The sequence below is a fragment of the Anthonomus grandis genome, chromosome 7 (genome assembly GCF_022605725.1).
Source record: "Anthonomus grandis grandis chromosome 7, icAntGran1.3, whole genome shotgun sequence".
NCBI classification, from domain to species: Eukaryota; Metazoa; Arthropoda; class Insecta; order Coleoptera; family Curculionidae; genus Anthonomus; species Anthonomus grandis.
The window spans coordinates 9,795,153-9,812,487 of record NC_065552.1 but is presented as its reverse complement, the minus strand read 5'-3'; the positions used below and the strand labels follow the sequence as shown (position 1 = coordinate 9,812,487).

Genomic DNA, 17,335 nt, shown 5'->3' with positions numbered 1-17,335 from the left:
AGGTAACTTTTACTTTTTTGTTAATAACTTTTACTAAAAGTGTTGTTTTAATTAAAAACTTTTTTTTTTTAAATTTTAGGACTGCTGAAAAAATAATTAAAAATGTACAAATGCGGGACGTCGTAACTTTTCACGATAGCATATTTAAAAATACAAAACCGATTGTCGGTTTATGTTAGCGAAACAATAATATCTAAATCGTGTTTCTTACACCAAGTGATCAAGTGGAAAACGTTAGAATAATGTTTCCTGTCATCTGTCACCCATATTCTTAATGTTGCCAGCACTGCGTAGCGCAAAAAGTGACCAACCCCGAATTCTAACCTAAAATTATTAAACAATGTAAAATTTTTTTTTCTGTTCACCTACTTGTAGTTTTCTATTCATGGATGATAATTTTATATTTTAGTTATTATTTTGCTATTCTTATTTCTCACTAAGGGACAATGAAGTTTGTTTTTTCCCTTTACGTGTTATTCATATTAAGATATGTTTCATCCATCTCTTTACCTGATATTTTAGAACATTTTAAATACAAAGATTGTATCCCAGGTAAGAAAGCTTTGTCCTATATTTATTTAAGTTGAAATTGAAATATTTTACATTGGAATAGTTATATTGATTACCTCACCTAGTAGTAAATAGTACATTTTTATTATGTGCGCAAATTCACCATTGATGGTGCCAACTATAACTAGTACATTTCCATTATTTGTGTGTTGTTTTCTCGGTCTAGCAACATTTTTATCTTCCATGTGTTGTGCCTCTTTCAGATCTTCCTGTTCGCCAATTTTCTTTAAAGTATTTGGAAATATAATTTGTGATTGCTTTTAAATAAGGTGCAGAGAATTTTTAAATTATGAAAACAGTGTATTGCCTTAAAAGAAATTCATCTTCTGCAGGAGGATTTAAACAAACTTGTGGACTGGTTGTAAGGCACACAAGCTCATTATTTGTGTCACACTATTAGCTTTCGGCCAGTAATAGTGTTGATATAGATTGATATTTGATATAGATTATATATTTAAATTTGATATAGATTGAGACCTTGTAGAGGTTTTTTATGGGATACTGTTCTGTTTTACTGGGTATATTGTTCACTTGTTTCCTGTAAGCTTGAATATGCCTTCCTCTTCTGGGCCTCATATTAGGCAGTGCACCAAGCAAAAATAAATGTATATAGTCAATAAATAGGATGCAATTGCTACATTTTATTAATAAACTATACAATTTTCAAGTCACCCTACCTATTTATCAACATTAATCATTTCACTTACCAACACTAATTTAGACAATTTCCTCATAAAAGCAAAAAAGAGTGGATTAATATGCTGTATACCGCAAAAGAGGTGTCAAGGAATTCATCAACACCAAAGAATGAAATAAAAAATTATTATATTTCTAATTTAAAAGAAGGCTGTTGCAGATTTTTGGTTGTAGTTTGTTATACAGCATTGGAGAGAAATAATTTCTAAAAATTTGTTACTTGAAGTCTGTGAAGAGCTACTCTAAAATTGTCTTTGAATCAGTTATTATAAGAATGATAAATGTTAGAAAAATACAAAATTTTGTTCTTGTGACAATAAAATAAGAGGCATTCATATATGAATCTGCAAGGTAGAGTAAGTATTTTTGATTCAATGAAGCTCTCTCTGACCCGCATTTCAGTTTGACTCAACTTCCTCTCAGTTGACCAGCAACATAGTCAATATTATACAACTTCAAATGTCAGCTCTGGGTCAAGACGGATGCAAAGAAATTTGGCTTTTAAAGGATTTTCATGGCTGATTTCATGTCTAAAAGTCATACCAACCGTTTTTGTATTATTGAGTATTAGCCTGTTTGAATTAAACTACATAATATATTTTAAGCCATACTTTAGGAAAATGATAATTTTAAGAATGAAAGATAATTTTTTTTTTAATATATTAAATTGGGTTTGTTGAATGCTAATTGTGATTATTTTTTAATTGAGAATAGTTAAAATTTAGTTATTTTTAAAATAATAAGAATAATAATATCATTCATTTCCTCAGTACAAAGCACATATAAGAGCAAAAAAGAAAAAATATAAATATTATTAAAACATCTTACATCAATAAACTTACTGCATATATCTTATATACCTACCTATAAATTATTTAGAGTTCCAATTTACAAATACAACTTATTATCTAGTTCCAGAAAATTACCCACCAATACAAACATGTGCTGCTGAAAATTCTATAATATATAATATAGTCAATAAACTTATCAAGAGAATAGAAGCTTTTCTCAACCAGGAAATTTTTTAACCTTTTTTTAAAAAAATAAATATATTTGGGGCATTTGTTATGTTGTGATGCAAGTGATTATAAATCTTATAAGCATTGTAATATTTTTCTGATAAAATGCTACTTGGTGAACATCTAGCTATAAAAGGACTTTCTATGAGTATTATATACCTGGACAGATCTATTTGCTTGAAAAATTAATTGAATTTTTATATACATAAGTACTTATTTCAACAATGTAAACTCCAATTAATGTAAGGATTTTTTTCTCTTTAAAGTAGTCTCTAAATTTAATATTACTAATGACCCTGATGGCATACTTCTGAATAAGAAATACCCTTGAAGCTAGAGATTTCATCAAAACCTGCAGCATTTGAACACTTTAAACTATTGATTAAAGATACAACATCTGCGGAACAAATTGCTGGCATGAAAAACGAATTGCAAGATATATGCTTAGACATAAAATTCTAATCAATAGAGATACTAAACACTGAGAAGGGAAATTTGTAAAATGTTGAAATTATTGGCTGCCTATTTACTATACATAGTTTTCAACTATCTCAATGGCACTACAGATGAAATATGGTTGGGATGTTGTTTATACATGAAACTAGTGTTGTATTGTAGTGATCTATTAGAGTGCATTAATATTGATTTATCTACAAGAAATAGAATAAATAATTTTCAATCTTTTTATATTCCATTTCACAGTATCAATTATTGTCAAACTTTTCCCATAGATTGTTACTGTTAGCTTATAAATTTGTTTTTGGTTTGTCTGTAAATTTATTTAATAAACAATTAATCAATTTTGTTATTTAGATAAATATGTCATGGAATCAGGGATCCCATAAATAAATAGACCATAACAAAAAGATGAACATGACCATCTTTTTTCGGTTTCTTCTTTACAGAGTTAACAGAGTGAACCAAAAACTCTTAATAGATAAACTTAGATTCTTTGCTTAGCTTTAAAGAAATTGTGTGTAAATTTAGGGAATCTTAGTCTTGATCCAGAAATCAAACATTATTTTAAAATTATAGAGTCTCTCATGCTAATCACCTTGAACTGAAAGTGACTTCTCGTTAAACTTAATTTTTGTAGATGATTTTAAATTTTAATTTGCCAATAAAAAGAGAAGGGAATATGTTTCTGAAATAAATTACGTCAAAAGTATTCTAACTATAAGAACACAATATTTTTTGTCTTTTACAAAATCCTTAAACAAAAAATAATTTATTTTTAATATATAATAATTTATAAAATCTAGGATCTAGAATCTAAAAAGAAAATACAAAACATCAAATGAATACTGTATTGCATTTGAGTATATAATTTTTAGTAAGGAATAGGTTTAAACAATATTAGGCAGATATAGATTGAACTTTTCTCTGGGAGAGTAACTCTTTATTATATAATATTTTTATTTCAGAACATCTGCTCTTGTTATATGATTGTGTCACAATGAACCAAAATGTTTTTTTTGCAGAAATATAAGACATTTAAAAATTTATTATGCAAATTAAAGTGTGTAGTTTTTTTTAGTTATTTCTAGGAGTTCTTGAGCATCTAATTTTAAGATTTGTTTAAGATTATATTGCAAAAAATATAATACCCAATCTCAAAGCAGAATAGAAGGTAGAGTATTATTCCAAGAAGTTAAGCATAAACTACTTGGTTTTTGCCCAAGCTTTTCAATGTGTTTATCCCATTTCAGCTATTGATCAATATACAGATCAAGAAACTCAATATAGTGTGGAAACAATAAATTTTCTGACAAGAAATTTTTTTTGCTATGCAAATTAATAAAACTAGATTCTTTCTACTAGGCCAAAGATCACATAATAAAACTAGATTCTTTCTAGTAGGCCAAAGATCACTAAACCACTCCTCTACCCTGCTCAGACAAACACTTTCCCAATTTTTCAAGTTTTGAAAATGTTTTTGCAATACAAATATTGTTGACAGTTATTTTACTACTCTGTATTTATGGAGTATGGAGAATTATTTATAGAAAATTAGTGACACTCTCCTGTGAAATTCCTTTGATAACATCCCTATCACCAGCTTCCATCTCATCCTTACAAGTCTTTGATTTCATTACTAAGGAAAGACTATCCAATGCAAAAGACCATACATAACTTGCCTAGTAGAACTTGTACGTCTACCCTGTAAAATTATATGGAGTCAAAAGCATTTTACAGGGTGGGAGAAAGCATTGGACTCGTCCAAAGCCCTTAGTGTTTTGTTTTTTTTTTGTAGAATCAAAAATAGGAGTTTCTATTGCCCTTTGTTGAATAGTTTTGGCCTGTACTCCGAAGATTATGCGAAAAGAAAAAAATATTGGCTTAATTTCTAGAATTAAAGAATTAGACATTAATCTACATATATTATCACGTAACTGTAAAGAAATTCATTTTGATAGGAGACCAAGATAATATCAGAAAAGTTCTGGTTTAAATATATCTTATAGAGACATATCGACTAAATTTAATGTGAAGCCTCAGTCTGTAGTTTTGATATATTATGTAATGAATGGTATTACATATAATATTATCTCATAAATAGGATTGAAATAAATCTGAAAATTATCCATTATTAAAAATAAGCTCAGGCCTCTTGTATCCTGTCATTTATAATTGGCCTGTTTGTATATTTTTATATGTTGTACGGTGTAATTGGTTTGAAATTGGTTGTATTGGGGCTAAATTGAATTAGGAAATTAAAACCATACAGATCTGAAAACAAATACTCTTGCATCCACCATTTTGAAGCTTTGATAATAAAATGTTTTTGGTAGATTTGTATAATTCTTTTATAATTTATATAATTTTTTTAATAAAAATGTAAATTTGTATCTAGGCTCCCTTTTAACCATAACTGAAGAGACCGAAGACTTAACTATGAAAGGTGTTCCTGAATCCGGCAAAAGTAAGTAAAGATCATACTACTAAAAAAGCACCATAACACCCTTATATATTTAAGGTTATATTGAGCTTTATAATGTTGGCCATTCTGAAACTGAACAATCTGCCATGAGCTCAATAAATGAACTTGCTCAGTACAACTCAATCACTTACTCCTATGAACTTATTAAAGAGGAGGTTCAAACTCTTTAATATATTTTATATTACTATTTAAGTTGCTAATTTTAGGGACCTCCTCACAGTAAAATGTTCACAGTAACCTTGTACTTGGGTGATGAACAATATTCAGCTGAGAATAGCAGCCTAAAGAAAGCACAACAGGATGCTGCCTTAATCGCTTTAAGAAATACGCAATATGAGCATCCTCCAGTGAAAATAAAAGAAAATGAAAAGTCTCCAACTCCTACAGTTTTACTTAATAATTTAGCATCTAAACTGGGGCTGAAAGTTACTTATACTGTAGTCACAGACGTTCTCTTGGTGATAAAACGTTTGATATTTTTTTAAACATATTTATATGTTTGACTATTTTACAGGAAAACCTAAATAGGCAAAAACAGGTTGATGTGAAGCCAATAAAGTCGTATCTTCAAAAACTAAATGACACAATACATTCAAATGACACCATCCATATAAGGAAAGATGGATCTGATTCTAAGGGACCATTTACAGTAAGAGTTGATGTTAATGGTGAGAAATTTTTTGGTGAAGCCCACACCATTAAAAATGCCAGGCATGAAGCAGCTGTGAAAGCTCTTCAGAGTCTAAAGGAAAACCAACAGAACTTTAAGTGTCTTAAGGAAGGTAAGGATTTTGATAATTCTTTAGTACATGTAATTCTTTAATACATCTTTTATTACTTTTTTCATAAAACTATTTACAGTTACAAGAGAGTTCATAAAAATATATATATCTTGAAATACTGGCAAAGTAAAAGTAGACATTTTTACTATCAAAGTCTCGTTAGCGAAACACGTGTCGAGAGTAAAAATGAAGAGTTTTGGTTAGTGGTAAAACTGTCTCGTAATTTGTGGTTTTTAATAGTCGCAGGCCTATTGCTCAAGACATTTTTTCAAATTATTCAATATAAGTTTTAAATTATAGGAAAACAATTTGTGTGCGAAAGAATGCAATAACAACTCAACTGACTGAAGATGCTGCGTGCCAGTGCCGTGGGGGTGTGCTGCTTCAATAACTTATAGTAATCTCCCGAAGATATTCACATGCTTAGAGAAACGTATATTAAAAGTTTAAACGATTATTAATTATATTAAACGATTTAATGTTTGTTTAATTTCTTTCATTTTGGCTTGTTTTCATATATTAATTACAAATAAAGAATCTAATATATCGTTAATAACTAATTAATATTTGACCACTTCCAGGTGTCTTTTATAATACAAGATGGACTTATTAATAGGCAATGCAGAAATAAAAATAGTAGACTGATAATACGGTTATAGCCTCCGAAGATGAAGACAACGTACTAAGACTCTAATACATATTTACAAAGATTGCAAGTTCAACAAAATAAAGCAATGCCAATAATTAGTATTTTAAACTGTAATAAATGTGTACCATGTTCTTTATGGTAAACACTCTGAAGTAATTGCCTATTTTAGAAATTAAAGTGATAAAATTTTATATTAGTGTACAAAATAAAAAGGAGATTATACCAGAAAAAGGATATTGAGGACAGGATTTTTTCAATTTTTTTAATAATTAACTTTAGCCTTAAAATTAATTGTTCAAAAGATTAGAGGAACCTCAGAAACCTGTATGTTAAGACAGATAAATTAATTGAAAAAGTAATTTGTCTGTTTGGCCGAAAATTTTTGACATTATTTGCATTTTATTATGTATAAATGTATATCTCGATTATAATTAATAAAATGTGAATTTTTAGATGACAACTGTAAATCCAAAAAACAATCAATAAAATCTCCAATTTCACAAGTCCACGAAGCCGCACAAAGAAGAAACTTGGTTGCCACATTTGAGGTAATCGATGAGGAAGGTCCCTCTCATAAGAAAACTTTTACAACTAAGTGCACTGCTGGAAGTATTGAAGCAATTGGTACGGGCACGTCTAAGAAAAAGTCGAAACAAGCTGCTGCTGAGAATATTTTGCCTCAACTAATGGAGGTACCGGAGGCGCCAGCCGGCTCCTATAGTCATTCAGAGCATACTAAAAAGAAATCAAAGAAAAATAAGAGAAATAAAGTTATAAAAACTACTCTGGATAAGATAGACAGAATGTTCGATGAGGCGGTTGATTTTGGAAAGGGACTAATTGATAAAATTCGAGGTAGTGCTGGGGATAATGAGGTAATTCAAATACATTTATCCGCAGCATATAAATAAGCAGGGCTAGTTTCTTCTTCTTTTCTGGGCTATAGGTATGATTCCTGGTTTTTTCACTTAATATTGACATGTATTTAATATTCTTTTGTGGTTTATTCACTTCACTGTAATATAATAAATTTAATAAGGGGAAGATTAGAATCTTTAATGATTTTTATTATCATAGTAGAGTTACCTATTGTCATATTTAGAATTTAGTACATTTACCTACTTCATATTATTTCTATGAGCAAATGTGTTTTTATCTTGTATTCGTTGATGTGTATGGGTAAAGAATGGCATTGGTGAGCGGAACGTAAAGGGGACGGGGGTGTTTCTGATAATAGAGGATAGTAATTCTAATTTGCAGGATCAGCGGCGGCGGTTAGGATTTGGTGTTGGTCATATAAATATACGTTCAATTAAAACGGGCTTCGATAAATTCGTAAATTAGGTATCTGATTTTGATTTTGACATACTTGGGGTTTCAGAGACATTTTTAAATATCCTTGGATATAATTTTGTAAGAAGGGCTCGTAACAGTCTTAGAGGAGAGTCTGGTATTTATGTAAAAAAGTCTACAAAATATACATTAGTAACATTTGAAAATGTCACAGAAGATTTTGAACAACTATACTTTTTTGAATTGAATTGAATATAGTTTTAAATTTAATTTAAATAATAAAAATATACTTGTTACAAACTTATATAACCCTCCTACAACTAATTCATCTACTTTCTTGATTTTCTGGAAGATATCTTAAGTATGTCAGTGCCGTTTTTATGACACTGTCATATTTTTTTGGAGATTTAAACATTGATCTTTTGAGACAATCAGGTTCAAGTCAAAAACTTATTAGCTTATTGGAAACTTTCGAATTTCATCAAAAATGCTATAAAACAGCTACTTTCTTGGACGTAATAATTATTAATCAAAATATTAAAAATTATGTAAAACATCTGTCCTTATGCCTGAAACTATTACTGATTTAAGATCTAACTGTAATATAATATCTAACTGATAAAATATCTAACTATACTATCTAAAATACCTATACTAATAAAAAGTTTATAAAAGTTTTAATAAAGCTCACGAATAAATCGCGTCAAAAATATATGAAGTAGAAAACCGAAGGTAATCTAAATTATTACAGAGAGTTAAAAAATTACACTAAACATGCAATAAACATCACAAAAAAACTTAACATAAAATTAATAAATAAAGAGAAGTATACATATTAGAAAAGATATTGGAACTAATACGGTAAGAATTGATTGAATTATTATTAAAGATTGAATTGTCTAAAGTACTATATCCTCAAGATTTTAAAGATATTAGACCTATCAGTATTTTTTCTAGTGGTTTCAAAAATTTTAGAACGTCAAATTTATAATGAAATTTCGGAGTTTGTCTATAAGTTAATACACAAATTTGTTACCATTTAACTACAGGTTTCCCACAGTGTCTGTATTAAGACTACTATTTTTTTCTATTTATGTGGCTGACATCGAGGACTGCCTACAATATTCTAAATTACAACAGTACGCAGATGACTCTCAGGCGTATCTATCTTTTGACATACCAGACTTGCTCATAGCTCAAAATAAAATTAACAGTGATTCAGAAAAATCGTATCTTCGCTGAAAACCATAATTTAAAACTGAATGCTTTGAAGTCTTGTGTAATGTTTGTAACACATAGTAAAAATTAATTATCTGTAGTTATGGATGCCTTCAAAATAGCTAAGAAAATTTTTATCTTTAAATGGTAATAAAACTGTTTTGATTTGATTCATTTTGTAAATTATTGAAAGAAAAAAAATATGAAAAAGCAATGAAATACTGTAAAAATAAAAAAAAATTACAGTATTTCAACCTAACAATTTGATATGGCCCACAAACTTCACTAAAAAGTCTTAATTTTTACGTTAAACATTTCTGGTATGAAAAAATTTAGTTAACAATTAAATTACTTGATAATTATATGTAATTTTCATAACAATCATATGTGGTCACACATTTTACAAGTACAGTTTTCTGTTAACGTGTAGGCAGGAATCCTGCGAGATTATTTGATAGGTCCATTTTTCCTTCCGGGAAGATTAAACGTTGAGATATATCGTCGTTTTCTTAAAAAATATTTGGCTATTTTACTGGAAAATGTGCCTCTTAGAGTACGGAATGACATATGGTTTATGCAGGACATGACGGTGTCCCGGCACATTTTAACATCCAAGCGCGGGAGTTTTTAAAGCAAAATTTCAATAATCGTTGGATACATAGGAGAGAGCCTCAACCATGGCCTCCTAGGTCACCAGACCTTAATAGCTTGGATTATTTTCTTTGAGCATATCTAAAAACCTTACTTTACCAAACACCTATTTAAAATGAAGAAGAACTGAGGCATCAATTAATAGACTCTTGTAGAACGATTTAAAATCTCCAGGAATTTTCCAAAGAGTACGCGAATCATTGGATGGGTGCATACACAGACATGAGGTGGGCATTTTTAACATTTATTGTGATTTTGGTCTGGTTTTTCACCCCATTTCTATTTAGTGTTGGCATGTTCAATTTATGATTTTAAAAAAGGTTATTTTACAGAATTTTTTCACTTTTTTAAAAAACACGCAACGAATATTTCAAACTCAAATATTTCAAAAACTGTTGATCTTAGCGACATCTAATCGAGTACCCTTTTCGCGTAAAAATGATTGGGGAACTCATTTCTTTGACCAAAAATATAAAACACGGTTGTAGAAAAGGTCATGAGCTTTTGACAGTAATAAAAGACACCTAGATAGCGCTCTCTACAAGTAAGAGCTAAATTAAGGACAAATTAAAATTTCCCATGTCAAAAACCGATACGATTTTCGTTCAGAAATATAGGCATTATTTAGGAAATTATGCAGAAAAAACAAAAATAAAAATACATCTTGGCATTTTACATCACACATGTATAGAAACTATTTATCTTAAAAAATACTCATAAAATCATCCTGTGAAATATCGGACACTTATTAAATAACACCCTGTATATAATCCTTGACGTTTATGACTTTGACGTCTTATCCCAAAGAAAGGTGCGTTATAAGACAAGGAAGAACAAAATTGACATCGTTCCCCTGTTGAGTTGACTAGTATTCCTAGTTTGTCAAAAAATTAGACTAAAATGTACCGTACTTGGTTTCAGTTAAAATCCAAAAATAAAATTAAATATTAACATTTTAATAACGATTGGGTATGGAAATGTTTTAGAAAGAAGTGTCCTGATTTACTACAGTAAAATAGGTAAAGTAATCATGCTGAAAGAATAGGCTTAGTGATAATGTTCAAGAAAATCTCCACTAGGCAGATAGCTAGCGATCTTCCAGAAGATCAACAAGTCTTAACCGCAATAACCGTTATAAAATTTTAATTCTCCAGGAACTCATCAAAGGTGTTGCGAATAGAAGACAGTTTTTCAAACAAATGATGGATCTAGTAGACAGACATTTCCGGTTCCCCAATTAAGAAAAAAGGGATTTATGTCTTATGTTTATTACTTAAATAAATATTAAATTTAGGAAAAGTATTTTATATACTTAATTAGTGAAAAAGACGAAGTTAATTGTCTTATTTACGTTACACTTAGAAGAATTAAGAACATTTAAACCTTTTATTTTAACCAGTCAAGTCCAATAATTCTTAGATAAATGTTTTTGTTCAAATATCATAGTTTTTTAATGTACCCAGTAGCTAAGATTTTATCTGCGGACATTTGAGCTTATTTTCTCTTTTAAATACACTATCTAACTTTCCTTCCTTTGAAAACGGTAGTATATTTAAGTACCAGAACGTTGATTGAAATTAGTATTTTTATTCTTTTAAATTCAAATCCCGCAGAAACACCAATGCCGAATACGAAATTTTAAATTGTTCATTGGAAAATGGCTCTGAATGCATAGAAACTGCGTATTAAGTTTTTTTTTCGTAAAATTTTGCCACCCTAAATAATAGTCTCTTATATTGTAATATTGATATATATATATTTTTTTTGATGATAAAATTTCAGATGGTTTTTAGGATTCCACAAACCCTAAAAAAAATAATAAACAGCAAAAAATGCTGCACAGATCTGCTACAGATGAAATTGTACAACTCGGGAATATATTAAGCGTGGACGTTCAATATACTGACTTTGAAAATGGGGGCAAAGTATATGCTGTACTGGAAATGGGTACAAAACCATCATTTGTAGGTTAAATATTTTTTAAATTAATATAAAGTTACATAATTTATTTATTAGATGTGCTTGGGAGAAGGTATAAACCAAAAGAACTCCAGAGATTTGGCTTCACGTTATGGGATTAAAACTTTATACAATTTAGGATTGTTAGATGGTTTACTTGATAAAACTATGACTATAAGGTTTGTTAATCGTTAATAAGGTTTATATCTTCGTATAGAAGAATTTTATTGTAGTAATGTTTTGGACAAAGAAGAGGAATTTCAAAAATTCTGGCTGGAGGAACAGATGGAAAACAGCGAGAAGGAATAATTTTAATCAAGTTTATTTAAAAATTATGTATTTATTTTTGACCTTAAATGGTATATATTTTGTACTTTATACGTATATCGCGTTTTTATTTATGCCCCAAACGATACCTATTTCTTTACTATTATTATATGGTATTTTTCTGTATGGTTTGCACACATTTCCCACTTTCTTGGCTTTCACACGCTAAACATAAAACTAGTATACTAATTTTAAGAATCAAGCGTCTCAAAAAAAAGTTATGTTGTAGTTATATTCTGAGTATTTTTGGTTTTCGGTATATTCAATTTTTGTATTTTCTTTTAATTAATATGCCTAAAATGTTGATATATTAAAAATTACGGATATTAATTACAGGAAGTACATAATCCCTTTTTCGTTTCACGTATCTTAAGTACACTCGGTGTTCGAGAAATGCACGTTCAAATGTTGGGTCTGTGTCTCACGATGGTTCTAGCATGTAGAGATATTATTAGGACTAATTAGTTGTAGAAAAAAAAAGTAAAATGCACGAGTTATAAATATCTAGGATAGGATCTGTTTTTTGAAAATCCCAAAATTCGTCTCCAGTAATGCTCGATCTAGAATAGTTTTAAGTTGATTTTTTTTACTAAAGAGCAAAAATTGCAAATCATTTTAAGCTTATGCATACTTGTTTCATCCAAAAATACTGATTTAGAACTGGAAAGTCATTATCCCAAACTATCTTACTAACTAAGTTAAATATAAATAATAAGTTCCTATTATTTTTAAAGTGTAAAAAAATTATGTATTATGTAATAACATTTTTAAAGGTGCTAATTGCCATAAAAAATAATATTGGTTGTATGGAATGGTCAAATTCCGTATAATTTTTCAAATTCCGGAGTATCTCTTCCTGGCCTCATACTCTTGTCAGCAAGATGGAAAAATCTTAATATCTTCAAAAATTGTTTAAGTGCCATACCCCTCGCTACTCTATCACAATGGAAATCAAAGCCTAAAAACAAATTAACACCAAGTTGAGTTGTGTAAAGATTGCATTATACATAAAGAAAGAATTATACATAAAAATATAATTACATAAAAAAAATCGGAAAAACTAATAAAAACTATTAGATATTATATAGAATTACGAATATTATTATTACATATTATTATTACACCAGTTGTTGAGGTAAATTACTGGATCGTCATATATTTTTGACCAATCAAATACATAAACAGGTTTATCTAGAATTTTTTCGTCGTTTTCATAAGGAGTTATTAAGGAGTATTATGAAAGATATGCTTTCATATAAGGCCAATCTATATTCGGTCTATCAGAAAATTCCTTCTAAATTTCTTCTGGTCAGGTGCGTGTTTTGAAGGGATCACTTTCCAACGCGCCCAAATTTTTTTTTGATATACAAAACGTTTTTCCCAAATTCGGGGTGCTTTTTTCAAATATATTCTCAAACATATACCTGAACACTAAAGACTCTCTAGTTCCCACGTACCTAAAATAACATAGAAACTTGGGACATACAGTATGTTTCTAAAAAATTGGCCGTTTAAAAGTCATATTAAAAATGTTCCATTGTGCCCACTTTTTAATTATTTACATTTTCTTATATTTTTAGATGAGCGGTGTCCAAAAGGGAGATTTTTGGCGCATGTTTTTAAAAACATAATTTATATAATAAAAACTCTTTTGCCAGATGAAAATTTAATTTAAACGATGTAAATATAAAAAGTATATATGTATTATTTTTTTGGCAAGGAAATATAAAGGATACCCATTTTTAGAAATAGGGAAAAACGTAAATTAAGGACCCCTCCAGCATAATGTACAAAAACCAATAAAGTGGCCCGTTTACGATCGGCTTTGCTTTCTTGATACGATTGATCTTGAACGGGAATCAAATAATACCTTGGCGGAAGAATCGGAAACTTGAGTTTATATCCACATAGAGAGACTACAAAATTTAACTGATGAATCATCCACATCTCGTCAAACTTTAGGTGCAGTAAAGTTGAATAAAAGGCTGGATAAGAGTTAACAGTTTAAGTTCCGGAAGTTTGTTTCAACAAAATTATGTGAAGAAATCTCAACCCCGAGTATCGGTCCTTGAGATCGATTTGTTCATGAATAGGATTAGGGTCAAGTGGGGTAATTGTAAACGATTTTGTCAACTTTAAAAATTTTCGGTTTTTATCTGTGTGGCGCAACTTCTGTTTATTAAATATTTTAGCTACAATTAATTTACTATATTGCATAGACCTTATATTTTGCGAAAATCCAAAAAAACATTTAAAAAGCTAAGAATTAAAAAAAAACTGCTGTCACTGTTTACTTTTACCCCAATGGTATTGGGGTAATTGTAAACAGCTACTACAAAAACCATTTAAGTAAATAAGAAAATTTGTGGAGCAATAGTAAACACTTGAATTACTGAATTACAAAAAACATTCCTATTTAGTTTGAGTGGCTGTTTACATTTACCCCTAAAGTAAAAGGCATTATTTTATTATTGATTTTAATTTAGCTAAGTATTAAAAAATACTAAAAATAGAATACAAAATAACTTATTTTTTTGCCTTATAACAAATAATAACAAAGAACACCATATAGATTTGTTTAACATGTAAAAACCTAGGGAAAATTTGGTAACTTGGTAATTTTTTATTATTAGTCATAAAAAAAAGGTTGGTACTCCTACAAAAATGTAATACTAGAAAATTAATCTTCTACTACTGGAACACTTTTCTCAAAATAGTAATATATCCTTTCTCCTTTCATTTTAATTATTTAAATATATAATAACACCTAGTATTTGATCATGCTTAACATAACTCAAATCGCTAGAATTGACTGCAAAATTTTGTTTGGTGTCATCAATAGCTCTTAATCCTACGACTTTCTATCTATGATATTCTCGACCGAACAAACATATTTATAGATTGTTGTTTCTTTTCTCGCCTTTAAATTGGACAAGAACGAAACTTTTACGAAACCAGTTTTTAAATCCAGAAGAGCTGTCTTGTTTATATCAGGGTCTTATATCAGTTTATATTAGGTCTTCAATTTTCTCATCTTCCCAATCCCAAGGGCTTTCGCTGTCACTTACGATAGCTTCTATATCAATATTATCATCTTCACTTGAACTATCTTGTTTGCTTTTCTTTTTGATTGACTATTTTGTTTTTTTAGGTTTTTTTTGTTAGTTTTTCTTCGGTTTCTAGTGTTTTCCTTTTTTGCTTTTCTTGTTTGGGTTTCTTCATCTTGTTTTCGTGTGCTTGTTTAAGCCTATCAAGGACGTCTTGATTTGTTAAAATTTCGCCATGTCTGCTGTCTTAATCTTGGTATTACTTGCTTTACTATTGTAGTGACGTTTTCCTTTTTTTCTGGCGACTTAAAGAACAATTTGGTATGTGTGTGTGGTGTGTCTAGTCTATTACAACTAGATGTACAAGTTTCAGTGGTAAGGTGTTTACAAGATTGTTTTTTTTGGTCAAGTGTTGCGAGTTGCTACCCTCACCTCTAGCGACGTAATTGAATCGTCGTGGAGATTATCGGAAATACCAAGTGGGATATTTTCAGGAGTATCTTTAGGGCTTTTTGTTTCTTGTAAACCATTATTAGGTTCTTTAGATGAATCGTTTTGATTCTTTAGATATTCTTCGAATTCTGGAACATCTTTAGAAGTTCCTTAGAGAAACTGTTTTCATTCTGCGGATATTCTTCGATTTCTGGAACTTCAAATTCAAATTATTTCTTTGGCTGTCCGTTTTTTGTAAACTATTATTAGGTTCTTTTGATAAAGTATTCTGATACTGCTCTAATTCACGCTGTTTAAAGGAGGCTATCGGAAATTTTGTTTTATCGACAGGAAAAATCCCGCACCTACTAAAACCAGATACAATATTTTTTGGTTTTATTGCATGAGTCTAAACTTCGGCTAGTAGTTCCACAAATTCCGATTTATACAATCTTCCGGTTCCCTTACCCATTTGTTTCTTTCCATACGCGATAAGTTTTTTCTCCCAAAAAGTCTTGACAGGACCAAACACGCATTTGTCAAGGGGTTGTAACATATCCGTCAAATGGCTTGGTAACTTAATCAGGGTAACATTGTTAGAGATAACTAACAATAACTTCAACTATGCGAAGACTAATATGGCTAGCATGTCCATCATATACTAGCACCGCAGTTTGGTTTGGAAGATCTTTAATTGTCTTATATTTTTTATATGAGGGATAAAACCCTTGGTAAACCAAGTGAAAAATTGTGGTTCCTCCATCCAACCGTTTTTTGACACTGCATACAGAGTTCCAGGATACGCTTTCTCGGACATCCAGCGTGCTTGTACATCAGCGCCCTTAAATACAATAAGAGGAGGAAGCACAGAACCATCTGCTCCCACACATGCTAGGACTGTAGTAGATTCGCGACCTGATCCACCAGAAACGCGACTTAAAGGCTTGCCTTTTTGTCCGATTGCCCTTAATCGACTTGGGTCACTTTTAAAGCCCGTCTCATCCGCATTAAAAAGGAAACATACCTGTTCTGGAGATGTTATTTGGAATTGATTAAATGCGTTGCTTAAATCTTCATAGAACTTGTAAATTACATCCGGCCTTCTAGCGTCTATCCGACATTTTTGCAGATGTTCAGGCTTTTTTAAAGATAAAAGATTTTTATGCCATTTTAAAAATGAGTAATACCAATTTATACCTGGGCGGTCATCAACAAACTGTGTAGATATATTACGTGATTTTACATACTCCTGAATGAGATCCAACAGTTCGTCCTTATCGCACGGAAATCCAGCTTTTGCACGAGCCAACAAGCAATCGACAATTTTCTTTTCTGTGTCATGAGCAAACGTTAATTTACGACCTCGCCCTCAATGAAAGAATCAATGGCGGTTCTTCTTCCATTAAGGCGCTGGGAAATAACGGAAATTTGTACAGAGTAGTGTTCTTGTGCCTGCCTGTAAGACATATTTCTATTCTGCACATCTCGAACGGCATTTTAAAACGGCATTCACTTTTTTTCGGGGTAAATGTAAACACTTTTTTTTAAGCTATTAAGGTAATATTTCACTTTAAAAATATATTTAGGCACAACAATTAGGGTATTTTTAACAATACAAAGCTTATTTTATAGTACTTACCTTTAAAATTAAATTTTCACATAAATATTCACACAGTGGCCACCAATGGAAAAAGAGAATTATTGTTATGGTTGGAATTAAAGTGCAAAACAAACTAAAATCCATAGAGTAA

At 30.0% G+C, this 17,335-nt stretch overlaps 1 protein-coding gene across 1 annotated transcript; it reads left to right on the top strand.

Moving 5' to 3' along the window:
* The first annotated feature begins 309 nt into the window (after positions 1-309).
* Positions 310-12,162, top strand: LOC126738854 (double-stranded RNA-binding protein Staufen homolog 2-like). Its single transcript, XM_050444315.1, has 9 exons — positions 310-552; positions 5,140-5,208; positions 5,263-5,381; positions 5,433-5,684; positions 5,741-6,008; positions 7,111-7,532; positions 11,613-11,783; positions 11,836-11,957; positions 12,012-12,162. The coding sequence occupies exons 1-9, from the start codon at positions 447-449 to the stop codon at positions 12,085-12,087; spliced, it is 1,605 nt and encodes a 534-aa protein (XP_050300272.1). The 5' UTR covers positions 310-446; the 3' UTR covers positions 12,088-12,162.
* The last annotated feature ends 5,173 nt before the right edge of the window (positions 12,163-17,335 follow it).